This window comes from Nematolebias whitei, chromosome 18 (genome assembly GCF_014905685.2).
Source record: "Nematolebias whitei isolate Nwh7 chromosome 18, NemWhi1, whole genome shotgun sequence".
In the NCBI taxonomy this organism is placed as follows: domain Eukaryota; kingdom Metazoa; phylum Chordata; class Actinopteri; order Cyprinodontiformes; family Rivulidae; genus Nematolebias; species Nematolebias whitei.
This window is the reverse complement of record NC_056515.1, coordinates 18536827-18550292: the sequence shown is the minus strand read 5'-3', so window position 1 is coordinate 18550292 and position 13466 is coordinate 18536827. Positions and strand designations below refer to the sequence as shown.

Sequence of the window (13466 nt, the reverse complement as noted above, 5' to 3'; positions counted from 1 at the left end):
CTTTTTCAATAATTTGTCAGTCCTGCGACTTGAGCGTTTTTTTTCTTCCATATTCATAACGCAATTTTTGACTGACACTTTAAATTTTGAAGAACTGCTACAGCGAGTCCTCCCGTGCGCGCTCGCTTCACTCAGCTGGTGCAGGCGGAGGAACGCTGGAGAGCTAGTGGCTTCGGCCACGATGGATGAATGGATGGCGCCGTGCCACCAAGGCTAAATGAAGCTGTTCTGACCATTAAATAAAGTCAGAGACCTAAAGTCCTAAACGCGACGGGTCAATGGTGACGTATAAATGACTTGTACGCCGAAGCGACTTTTTTCCCCCTCGTCATGCTTTTTTGACTCATGAGATTTATACTCTGGAATATACAGTACTCTTTAGATGTACTGTCCAAGAGGCACTGACACCATTTTAATAGCAACACTTAATCCCACTCAATGCAGGGGCATCTAAGGTAAGCTACAGTATTAGTTTCTGTTCAACAAAATAATGTCTGGAAAAAAAACCACTGGTTATATTTGACCAAGTCAACAAGCAGTAGATAAAATGTTTCTCCATGAAATGAGCAAGAGCTGAACAGATATTGTTGTAAGAAGCTTCAATAGAATGAAAATGGTCCAAGCAGCAGCCGTTAACTTATTTATTACACCGAATGTACGAAAAGTCAAAGTAACTTGAATAAAGTTTTGTACATATTTAATCTGTGGTGCTTGTGGATGGTTGAGTTTGAAAAGCGTTTCACTTTACACAAGGCTGATATTTTACAACCACTTTTTCATTTCGGTTTTTGTTGTTTAAAAACACCCAAAAGCAGACGAAGTGGACTCTCCAGCGAAACAAGGCAAACACGAGTGTGGACGACCACTTCACTGCCAGAGACGCAAGGAAATAATCAAATGTGGAGTTTTACTGAAGCACAGGAAGGAATAAGGCTAATCGTCAGTCCAGCAAAATGCCTGAATTAAAAAGTGGGGCCCCGTCTCTGCAGCACATTGTGAGCTCAAGTTTCAATCTGTGCTGATACTTTCTGCTTGGATCAATTTTATTTCCCAATATTCTGAGGATATCTGAATGTGTTGGCTTTATGAGTAAACAAACTTCTTATTTACTAAAACATAAACCTTTGCTTCGTTACCGCTGGACAGCAGAGACGTAGAGCGCACACTCAAATACAAGACCAGTGAACAGAAAAGATGCTTCAGTTCTCCCAATAAACGTGGAACCTGGAGAAAACGTTTTAAAAAATAAAACAAAAATCAATAATCGAAGCATTTCTCACATGTTTTAATCTGTCAGCTTCAACAAAAAGCTGAGACAAAAAAATCTGCCACGAACTTTTGGACATAAATATCAGCTGTCGTGTCCACACAAACAGATTCATAGAAAGTTAAGAGGCGACTTCAGTTCAGTCTTTTGGATGATAAATTAACACGTTGATGCTGCAGTGAGACAGAACAGTGCAGATTATAATCCACTGGTGATCTTTAATTTACTAGCACTATATAGAACAGATGTAGAACTTCAAACCTTTGTTGTGCAAGAGCCAATTGTCGGGAAAATAATTCTACAAAACAAAAAATAAAAATTCAAACTCTTCGGTCTGGAATGGAAATGTCAACAGTAGCAAACAAAAAAATAATAATTAAGGTTTCTTGTCATTTGATGATAATCTACACCTCACGGGGCTGTGGAGGCAAGAGAGCAACACCAATACTTCAACGTGAACTCAGAGCAGAAAAGAGTCCACAGGTCTAACCGTCACCCTCCGAGACGCCCCGCTGGCCCTCCGTTTGTGAATGTTTGGGATGGGATGGGGGGACGGAGTGGCTGCCACCCTCGATGGCGGGAGGAACATCAGGCCCCAGCACACATGAAAGTGTGTTTTGGGGAGTTATGGAGTAGGCCCACAAGTGTTTAGAAGCTGGGTTGATAAAAGACGATGCGCAGGTACCCACGGGGGAGATCTCCAGTGGTTTGGGGGGGGGAAGGGTGAGAGCAGTTCTGAGAGGGGAGAAGGGGGGTTGGCATTGGCACGGCAAACGCCCTCGCCTAGAAGGTCTTCCTGTGGATGGCGCGTGCTCTGTCTTCTTCATATTCTCGCTTCGACACCCACATCTTCTTAAAGGTGTCCAGTGAAGCCAAGATGGAGCCGCTGCGGGACGAGAGGTCAGAGTCAACACAGGGATGAGGACACATCTCTGTCCTTAAATATAAATGGCAGGTACACCACGGTGCTCACTCTAAAACTCTTCTCATGTTTTATACTTCTGAAATGTGAAGCAAACATTTTACAGTCCTACTTTCCCAGCACTAGTCTATTTGCTAAATAAGGTTTTTATACATAAATCTCCCTTGTACATTACATTACATACTACTGTCCAAATGAAAGGGTGCTCAAAACAATTCTTGATTACATTTCTCTGTTGTGCCTGGCTAAATCTTCTGATTTAGTTCATCTTATGTAGCTTATACTGCCACCTGCTGGCTGCAGTGCACACAGCAGTTTATTTATCCCAAACCAGGTGAAAAATAATGTACACGACGGACAGTTTAGATGAAGAAATGCATTGGTTTTAACTTCGAGTCATAAAAAGTCTGTTACAACAAGTGCAAATTTGTAAGATGCAATATTAATAGGAGGCTGTAAAGCAAACGGCACAAATGAGTCGCTCTTTTAATATTTTATGATCAGTCTCCTCTGAGGGCTCAGATGAGTTGATGTGAGGCTTCACGTCCATCAAAGACACTACTGCTCATTTAACAAGACTCAAACAGAGAAAGACTCTTTGAGCCAAAGACACACTTTCCTAATAAAGTATATTCAATGTTTTAATCCATTTGTTTTAGATTGGAAATGCATGTAAACAACTTGTTATTCTTTTATTGTTTTTAAAGGTATTGAGATGCATTTGGAGTGCACAGTTGTTCACAACTGCCTCTGCACATTTTAAACTCCTGTTTCACTTTAATTTCCAATTAGTTTTATAAACACAGATGAGCTCTGAACCCTTACCCAATCCATGTGGAGTACAGCCGTTCTTGTGGAGCAGAGATCTACAGAAGCAGAAAAATAAAATGAAAACAAGTCAGAATGTACACAAGCCTTATGAAAACAAACTGCACATAAGTTTAGTAATTTGGTTCGATTCATTTCCATATTGTGAATTCACAACAAACGCCACCTCAGGATGTGGTACTAAAATATTCATACATTATTAAATGCAAATTAGTAAAAGTTAAAGATTATAGAACTGTGTCAGAATATCTTGAATTAGCACAAACACACATAATCTAGATTTTTCCTGTCAGTATTATCAGGTAACACACTTGTCTCCAGCCTTGGCTGACACATCTTATTATGGGCGCCTCCATAGCTGCCCACTGCTCCACCTGGGTGCATCCCAGGTGCAATGGCTTAAATGCACAGAACTAATTTCGTTATTGTATGGGAACATACGATAACACATAATACAGTATTATTATTATTATTATTAATGAAGGCCTGAGCAGCCGCGTCATAATTTTCCATTTTTTCACCAGTCAATGATTAGAGCAGGCTCAGAGCTTCAGGAGTGCAGCTTTATGGTTTGAATACATTATCGTGCTGCTGCTGTTCGACGTATTGTTTTTGTACTATTAGTGCTTAGTGTATTTTTAGAGTATTTCTTACATCATATCTTAGAACGTATCACTGTTTTTCTTTACAATTTACACTTTAGTTGGATGTAGCTGGGACCCTGTGCACACAATGTCAAAGAAACTTCGACTTATAGAAGGAGGAATCTCAAACGAAGCACTTCATGCAGAGGATGGCAACAAAAACAAAGTGGACTAACCTTAATCTTCACATCCTTGGGTGCAAGTTTCTTGACTTCAGTTAGTAGTCTTTCTCCAAAACCTGAAAATTTAAAAAAAGAAAAACTCAGTGAATGATAACATCAGATGAACCAAATAACACCATTTCAGTTGTGTTTCATTGTCTTTGTTGTTAATAAATTTATGTATTATAGACAATTGTCATTTTCTGTGAATCTTTTGGTTAATATAAGATGAGAAGTCTTTGGCTTCAGTCTGCTCATGCAACACAGACCTTTGGTCAGTGTCGACCCCCCACACAACACAATGTTGGAGAAGAGTGTGCGTCGCAGGTCCAGGTCAGACTTCTGGATGGCGTAGGCCAAGACCTCGTGGATCCCCGAGCTCTCATCTCCGATCAGGTCGGGTCTGAACAGCAGTTCTGGTGCACGGAACCTCGCAGGGCCAATCTGCAAACAGTGAGGTCACAGTTAGTGTTATGTGTATACATCCAGGAGTTGTAAGTATTGCACTTGTTCGAAAACACCTCAAGGTCTGCTGGACTCACGTTTAAAGTGCTTCCGTCTGGGAGGACGTACTGAGCCTTCTCTGTTTCTAAAGTCTCGTCCTTCTGTGGGTTGAGGGACAGGTAGCAGGCTCTCTGTTGAGTTAGGAACACGTTTGATGAGACAAATCCAACACTAATTAGCTGTTTCAATTTGAAATCTTTTCCCAGCAGCCACTTCACCTCTTTGATGGTGCGAACGACCTCGAACTCAGCAGACGTGTTGAAGTTGTAGCCCTCCTTGCGCAGCAGCAGACGGAGGTACCGTGAGATGTCCCTGCCTGCAATGTCCACACGCATGATGGAGTGAGGGATGGCGAAGCCCTCGTAGATGGGCACGACGTGGGTTACACCATCGCCAGAATCCAACACAACACCTGTGGTGCGGCCTGTAGCGTACCTGCATAAAGCAGAGTGTCAAATCCATTTTGACTCTTGTTTTATATTTTTCTTTACAAACAGAGGGCTGACTTCTATTTGTACTCTGTTGGAACTGTTTCAGAGAGGAAAAATAAACATGTCCTCTCTAACTGCATCCATAGATCTCCTCTTTGTCTTTTTCCTGGCAGCTGCATTTCTAACATCCTTCTACCAGTGTACCCACTGTCCCTCCTCTGGACATGTCCAAACCATCTCAGCCTGGTCTCTCTAACTTTATCTCCCAGTTGTTCAACCTGTGCTGTACCTCTGATGATCTCATTCCTAATCATATCCATACTTGTCACTCCTATGTAGAAATAAAGGATAAATATAGTTACATAAAAAGGGGGTTAAAAATAAAAACTAATGGACTTCGATTGAAAAAGCCTCCCAGAAGTGAAACATCTTCAGCTATAGAATAGAAGTACAGTTGTTTTTGATTTTAACTCCTTTTTTGGATGCATCATGACCTGGACGGATGACTATCTTCACCAGCAAATATGATTACACCGCCCTCTACAGGCAGAATGCAATTCCTACATGTGTCCAGTTTCACTACTTTTTGTCTGTCTAAACAGATCTCACTTATAAATGAGACTTCTAAGCTCAATGTTATTTATCTGTCTAAATAAAGGTTGAATGAATGCAACTACTACACAAGTTCTAAGCCCTTACAAGCTCAGCACAGCCTGCATGGAGATGAAGAGAGCAGGAACATTGAAGGTCTCAAAGAAAATCTCTGCAGCCTTCTCTCTGTTCTTGCTGGGATTGAGGGGAGCCTCGGTCAGCAGCACAGGATGCTACAAAGGAAACCAAAGAACACGATTACTGCCGCTCCAAAACCTCAACTATGAAACGCAGCATCTGAAAAGGAGCTCACCTCCTCAGAGAAGGTCTGCAGCTGCTCCTTGGAGTAAACATACTGCCAGATTCTCTCCATGTCGTTCCAGTCATTCACTATCCCGTGCTCCATCGGGTAGCGCACTGACAACAAGCCTCTGTGCTCCTGAAGGGGAGAGAAACACAAGAAACATTAACAACTTCATCCTGCTTTGAGGACTGAGACACAAAATGTTTCAATCACACGCATCAGGTTTTGTTGAAAGCAACAAACGTCTTAAACCCATTGAGTTTCAGCATAAAAACTGTTTTAAATCATACAAGATGACAGGTATCCAGTGTGACGCTAAACAAATAACACCTCTTGGGTGCATTTTTCTTTGAGTGATTTTCAATTTAGATTTAAACTGTGGGACCCAAAGCTTTTCACTCGTGGTGAATGTGTTCCTGATCAAAACAAGCCACGGGCGTGTTTAGTCTGTCATCTTAAGAACCTACTGACAATCAAAAACACTGTGTCAGCGGTGTTATTTTATGAGAATGAAATAAAAACAAGTGAAAGCTCTCGAGTATTTAGGAAAGAGTCACTTCTTTCTACAAATCATGACCATGAAAAAGTGCTAGTTTTCTTCACAGTTATCGTTACAGGTTTCATTAGACCCGCAACAAACTAAAAGTTCAAGCATCACCGCCTCATTCAAAGCAAACTGGTGGTTTATCGCTGAAGATCAGTTATCCCATCATGGCTGCTTCTCTTTAGCCTATTTAACCTTGTTTACTTGTGTTCAGCTGGGAATAATGGTTTAATTTGGTCTGTTCAGTTCAATTCAATTCAAAAATGCTTTATTAATCCCAAAGTTGGGCGATATCTTGATATTTTGAAAATATCTATATAATTTCATACGTGATATAAAATGAGTATCAATATAAAACGATAGTCTTTTACTCTAACTAGAATTATAATTATACTTGAAAATCTGCCAGATTTTCCTGCCAGTTTGCACCTTAATGTCACCCCCCCTCTCCCTCACTGAATACAAACCCACCCCTCCACCGCCGCTTGCTGCAGCTGAAGACTATTTGAATTATAAAGCTGAGCTTAGATATACAGATATCTTTGTTGTCTCACAGTGTTCCTGATAGGTAGGCCTGTCACGGTAACAAATTTTGCTGGGCAATTAATTGTCTCAGAAAATATTGCGATAAACAATAATATTGCGTGAAATTTAACAATAATGAATTGTCAAATTTTAAAAGAAATGTTGATTTGTTTGGAATGTAGTACCTTTTTTGACCACATGATGGCAGTATAAGACTGTTTGAACTGAAGGAGGGATGGTTGAACAGCGTCTCTAAGAAAAATGGGAGGGAGGGCACTTGACGTGACATGGGCTGACATGGCGGATGCTCGGTGATTTGAGCTCTTTAGCATTTTTCACACAAAGCTTTTAACAAAAAAGTCAGTAAACAAGTTCTCAGCCTCTTTTTGCTGAGAAAAACAACTTTTACACGAAGGCACGGGTTTCAACCGTGAATTTTGGAGCTCGACAAGACAGAGGTTTTTTTCCTCAGGTCGGCCTGTTAGCTTAGTTCGTAGCTTAGCTGCTCAGCTTAGCTGCTTTTAGCGATCCAAGAACACGATTTTGGACGGTTAAAACAGATTTTAAAGAGAAAAGAGAAACGGAGGGGTCAGTGAAGAGCACCGGAGTTGAGCCGTGTCTTCAGTAGAAAGAGACACGAAGAAACTATCAAGCAGGTAAATGAAAATGAGGTCGATAATTTTCATTCATCATGCGATTAAATGATTTATTGTTTTATCGCGCTAGGTGTTAAAATGACTGGGTAGCTGCTACAAAGCAGAGATTTGGTGTTCTCCAGGAAATGAACAGGTTGAGTGGCAAGGTATGAAGAGGTCTTCTCATTAAAAATCATGGAGACAAATATTCAGTTTAGGATGATTTATTTGCTGCGTTTCTTCTGGTATTTACACGCAGCAGGTGGGCGTGGACTAAACTTTTCAGTGTAATGCTTTGCATGATGGGATAAAACCCACTAGCGACAGCACTTAAAGGGCTATGCCTATACTCATAGAATTTGGGGTTACAGTACGTAACCAACATTTAGGATGATTTATTTGCTGCGTTTCTTCTGGTATTTACACGCAGCAGTTTAAAGTGCAAACAGAAGCTCGACAAAAGCAGCAAGGCGACGTCCGTGTCGGGAGAGAAACAAACTCTGACCGACACACGCAGCTCTGCACTTTACACAGAGCGGTGCGTTCACATGCGTCGGAAAAGCCACAGTGCATTCAAGAGCATAGGAACTATGAAATTCAGAAAGACACAAGCCATAAACAAACAGAACAGTAAACAAGTCAACTACACAACGATGTGAGCTTTCTAACAGTTTTGTTAATAAAGGTTATTAAAGGCTGAATGAAATGACGTCATTAGAAACAGACTTTTTAAAGTGCAAGTCAGTTGCTCTGTATGTGTTCTGTTTAAATTTTAAGTGCACAAGCTGCGTTTTGGGTTTTGTTATGAAGGAATATATATATATATATATATATATATATATATATATATATATATATAATTTTTTAGACATTTATTTTGTACAGTTACAGCTTTGTTAATAAAGGTGCCTGTGTGACAACTGGGACAAAGGTTTGACGCAGAAATATATTTTTGTTATTACTTTATGGAAAGAAAAAAATATTGATATATATATATCGTATATCGCCATTCATCTTACAATATCGAGATATTAATTTTGGTCCATATCACCCAGCCCTACTGTTCAGGATGAGAACCTACGGTCGTTTCCTTTATCTGACGTCTTACTGTTCAGTAATAATGACTTGCTTTGTTTGTGGCTGCTCCAAATTTAGACTGAGCTGAGTGAGGAAAAAAATTAAACATGTCTTGACACTTCTGTGCTGAATGCCTTCATTGAAGATTTAGAATCGGTTCAATTTTATTCAGTTTCTTGAATGCAGACTAATATGCACATTTAAGCTTGCACATATATTTATTTTAGGAAAACTAATTATGCAGTTCATTCTTATTAGGAAGCATGGCAGTGGCTGTATCATAATGTGAGAATGAACTGGTTTCCTGTGGGAGATTAATCGACTAGTCGACTCTAGGACATCCCACAATTTGAATTTCACATCGACTAGTCGCAGTTGCGTGATTGTGTCACGTGATCAGCGCTGGCTACCAAATGGATTCTTCCAAGCAGACGGAAGGCGAGGAGCAGGCCAAGTCTCGGCATATAGGTAGAAATTCATCAACAGTGTGGAAGGATTTCACCAACAATGACTCTTCCAGTTCAACTACTGTAACATGCAAAATCTTGGCATCCACCAACTGTGGTGGATTCCACTACTGCCGCCCACCCCCATTTTACGTGTTGCGCGTTTCTTTCACTTTTGCAGCTTAATAATAGTTTTGGTTTTCCTGTGACTTATTTGCAGTATGATAAATGGTAGGAGCATAAATATATGCTCCCAATGGTGTTTTGTAATAAATTATGTTTTTTTGCAAATATGATATAGCAACTTGAGATATTGTCACAGCGACTATCAGGGGTGCGAATCTTTGTGTCTGGTGATCCGCTTCAATTCCGATTTTTGGTGTCATGATACGATTTAAAATCGATTTTTCGATTCAGAAATGATTTTTCTATTGAAATGGTCATAAATTTTGTTTCAATTATGTAACTGACAAGCTGAAAAGATTAAACAACAATGTAAAGAAATCAAACATTTATTTAAAAATCATTTTAGGTTCCTTACTGTATCAAATATTTTTTATTCATTTTATATTTATACCAAAAATAAGAAAAAAATATAGGAGTGCATACAATTCTGTAACTTAAATTACCAGTTATTAGATTAGCTTAGTTGCCTGAATTCTTCTAAAAAAATAAAAAAAATAAAAATCTAGGAACAAATAATTCATCCATCCATCATCTTTATCCACTTCTTCCTTTTCAAGTCACAGGTGTCACTGGTGCCCATATCAGCCATCACTGTGTGAGAGGTGGGGGACAACATGTCTCCAGTCCATCACAGACAAATAATTCAAAATATATAAATATAAAAGTAAACAGACTTCAGCCTACCATAGTACATTAACCTTTAACTCAACATAAAATACAGACTTCAGTTATTTTTAACCATATTGCTCTAACATTTGTTACATTTTCAAAACTTAACCTAATATGAAATATACAGACTTCAGTCTTAACCATATTGATTCATATTTAGTCAATATTGAACAAAATTTCAAAACCTGTGCAAGTTTGCACAAAAACTTCTGAACTGTAATTTATAAACCGTATCATTTAGAACTGGCTCCAGGTGATGGCTCATCTGTCCTCTTCAACCTGTTAAAAAGACAAATTACATAAAGTTTGTTGTACAACTTGTCTATAAGTTTTAGTATAATATGAGAAATAACATTTACCTTTGAGCTGCAGCTGCATCAGAGCTTCTCCCATTTGTTGTTTCATGGTGAAGTTGCAATGCTGCTTTATCACAAAAAAAAAAAAAAAAATATATATATATATATATATATATATATATATATATATATATATATCTACATGAAGGAATAACGTACATTGAATCCATCGTATTAAAAATAACCTGAACCTCTCACCTTCCACTGAGCTGTCTGCTCATAAATCCTTAGTGATGCAGCAGGAGATGGAGGGAACTCTTCACAGCCTTTTGGAGAAGCCTGGAAGTTTGTTGCGGAGTTCGCTGGTCAGCTGCTTCACTTTCATCTTCCGTGAATTTTGTCTTCTTTCCAAAATACTGTACCGCAATTTTATCTTACACTTCTTGTAAACAACTGTGCTCTTGTGGAGCTCTGTCTTCCCCAGAACATTGTAGGATCAGAAATGATTTCTAAAGACGAAGCAGTGGGTTGAATCGCGCTGCCTCCCTCCTCCATGCTAGCAGGCTCCATTCAGATAAAGGGAGCTGGCTAACTAGCTTGCTGTACGGTGGCCTACAAGGCTCAATTCTATGGCGGCCGAACGGGGAGTAGGAGCGGAAAAAAATATAAAACTTAAATGCATTTTAAAATCGATTTTTGGACCTTTAGAAACGATTCAGAATCGCCAGGACTAAGAATCTAGATTCATCGAAAAAACTATTTTTTTCTGCACCCCTAGCGACTAGTCGATCACTTTAGAAAACTTTTAAAAATATGAAGTCGTGCAACCCCTAGTTTCCTCTAGATATGTTTATTTAAATGAAAAAATTACTTTTGTTTGTAAAATTTTACAAAATGCAACAATTAATGAACGCCCTTCACATGGCGTGGCTCATTACTTTTCTTAAGAATTCTAAATACCATTGTCCTGTGAGCATCCCAATGCAGAAAGTGCTGTGTGTCTGTGTTACCTCTGCTTTAGGTCCAATGAAGAGGTCTCCCTCCAGGGCTCCAGCCATCACACGCACATGTTTGGGACGTCCAACACTGCACACAAATTCAAAGTTCTTAATTTGTCATTCCACCACATATAGGCACACAATTACAAATTAGTGCACAGACATCCTAAAATCTTAGCTAATTTCGTATTTAATCCTAAAGACATTTGTTTGACATTTTGTTGATTTTGACCTGATGATTCGTTTCATCAGGTAAATGTCTTTATAATTCAAAACAAGTACTCAAATAAATCAATGCTGTTTGAAAAATGGTCTAATAAAATATCTGAGCAGAAGAGATTTGAAGGGGGTGATTAAAGAACACTTACTAGTTAGGAAAGCAGTATTTAGGGATCTGGTCACCTGCAAAACCAGCCTTGATGACTCCTGAACCCTGCAGAGAGGACAAGAGAGTTGAGCTCGACATCACAGGGTTAAACACAGATGCAGTGCAGTAGGCTTCAGAGACAGTGGTCATGAGACAGCCTGAGGCCACCAGCAGTCACACTACATGCTACAGCTGACTACAGACACTTTATCCTTTAAGGCCTTTGCTGTTTGTGTTTTTTTTTAATGATTAATTAAAGTTGTACTCTTTCTTTGATATTTAAACCTAAAACAACCAATATGCATAATGAAAGGAGCCATTTAAAATCATTTACAACAAATACCTTCCAAACAAAGTGTTTCTGAACATCAATTACTCACGAAGTGTCGTACTGGACTCAAAATGGGCCCAGCGCTTCAGTAACAGTGCAAATAACCCACATAAATTACCAATTTCTGATCATCCAAAAGTTGAGTCGGTACAACAAAATCTCAAAGTCTGCTGACAGTTTCTACATATAAATAGGATTCAGTGGAATTAAAAAATGTATACACTGGTAAATCAAAGAATTGCTCTTATTGACTTGAATGGTTTGACTCTGTGAAATTAAATAAGTATTGTATGAAACTAAAGGATAGAAGTGTTTTGCACATGGTTGGCATTAATGATCTGTGTACATGTGACGAAACATCTGGAAGCTTGTTTGCAACAATTTAAGCAGAGACAGACTCAACACAATTTCAGACTTTGGCAATTAGCAGATAATCCCAATTATCAGTCATTCATTGAGGAAGACGGGGTGGGGGGGCACAACTTCACACCAATTTTGACAAAACTCTGTTCAACCAAATTATGTGACTTGTCTTGCTGTATGACATTCATTTTAATAACAGTAAATAAAAAAGGACCTAATGAATCATCAAAGCATGTTGAGTATATAATTTGACTAAATATTCGATATTTTAAAGATTATTTTGTGCAACCAACCAACAGTGAGTGAACTTTATGAACTGATATCTGCAAATAACTTATCTAAAATATTTTTAATCATTTTTTAAATCTCACACACATAATGATAATAATGTCTAAAATGCATTGAAATTCATAATTCATCATTTGGCTTTTATCAAGTAAATAGTGCGGTTCTAATTGGCCTCATGTAAACACAATATACAGTGCAGAGCTGTATCTGGAGCTCAACTTAGTGAAACAACCTGTCTGGTGAGGTGTTCTTCACAGGTTATATGGAACTAGTTGAATACTTTTCATTTTGGCTGGACTGAAACCCCGGGATTATTCTGACATGATAATACAGTGACAGACAGATAACATCTCACACCGGCCGATTAGCAGCTAGCTGGGGCTTGCAAGAATCTCTAGCTTTAGCATAAATGTTGAGTTTTACTGATTGTATTACAAGGGGGGAAACGGAAAGACGTGCGTGCAACTGGTGCACGGGTAATGCATTTACCCGGGCTTATTTGTGCATGCTGTCAGCCTTAACACAATAGTTAGTGAAGCTAAACGGCTAGCAGCTAGCGGCCTCGGTTTGGGTGTGGATGAATGACATCATCATACTTACATTATCAATCACAACCGGCTGGTTAGCTAAAATGTCATAGGACTCCATGACAGAACGAGTATCTTAAATGCGTTTCCTTTGATCTGCGTGAGTCTCCCACTTCGTTTAGTGTTTTAATCATGTAAGATAACGCCCTGTCACCGTACACTGCCGTGTCGACGCCGCTGCCTTGTCTGTCTCTACGTCTGAGTTTGGCACCGCCTTCCTTGTACGCGACATAGCATTTACTTGATTGACAGAGACGGTATCCAATCAAGATGGGGATCTTTTGACTGACAGGTAATGTAACCAATCATATTGTTTAATACTTTGACCATGCGTTGAGTTTACTGTCAGCTTTCAGGAATCCGTGGAAACTTCCGTAGCTTTTGTTTACTGCCACTTTCCATACAATATATATATATATATATATATATATATCTATATAGATATATAAATATATATATATATAGATAGATATATAGATAGATAGATAGATAAATAGATAGA

General features: G+C 39.0%; 1 protein-coding gene across 1 annotated transcript; it reads right to left on the bottom strand.

Moving 5' to 3' along the window:
• Positions 1 to 1883: 1883 nt before the first annotated feature.
• On the bottom strand, positions 1884 to 13165 carry actr1b (actin related protein 1B). Its single transcript, XM_037692469.1, has 11 exons — positions 12978 to 13165; positions 11397 to 11461; positions 11041 to 11116; positions 5662 to 5787; positions 5457 to 5581; positions 4545 to 4761; positions 4365 to 4457; positions 4092 to 4266; positions 3838 to 3899; positions 3015 to 3055; positions 1884 to 2153 (listed from the first exon to the last, which is right to left on the bottom strand). Exons 1-11 carry the CDS (start codon positions 13023 to 13025, stop codon positions 2051 to 2053), a joined length of 1131 nt encoding a protein of 376 aa, XP_037548397.1. The 5' UTR covers positions 13026 to 13165; the 3' UTR covers positions 1884 to 2050.
• Positions 13166 to 13466: the final 301 nt, after the last annotated feature.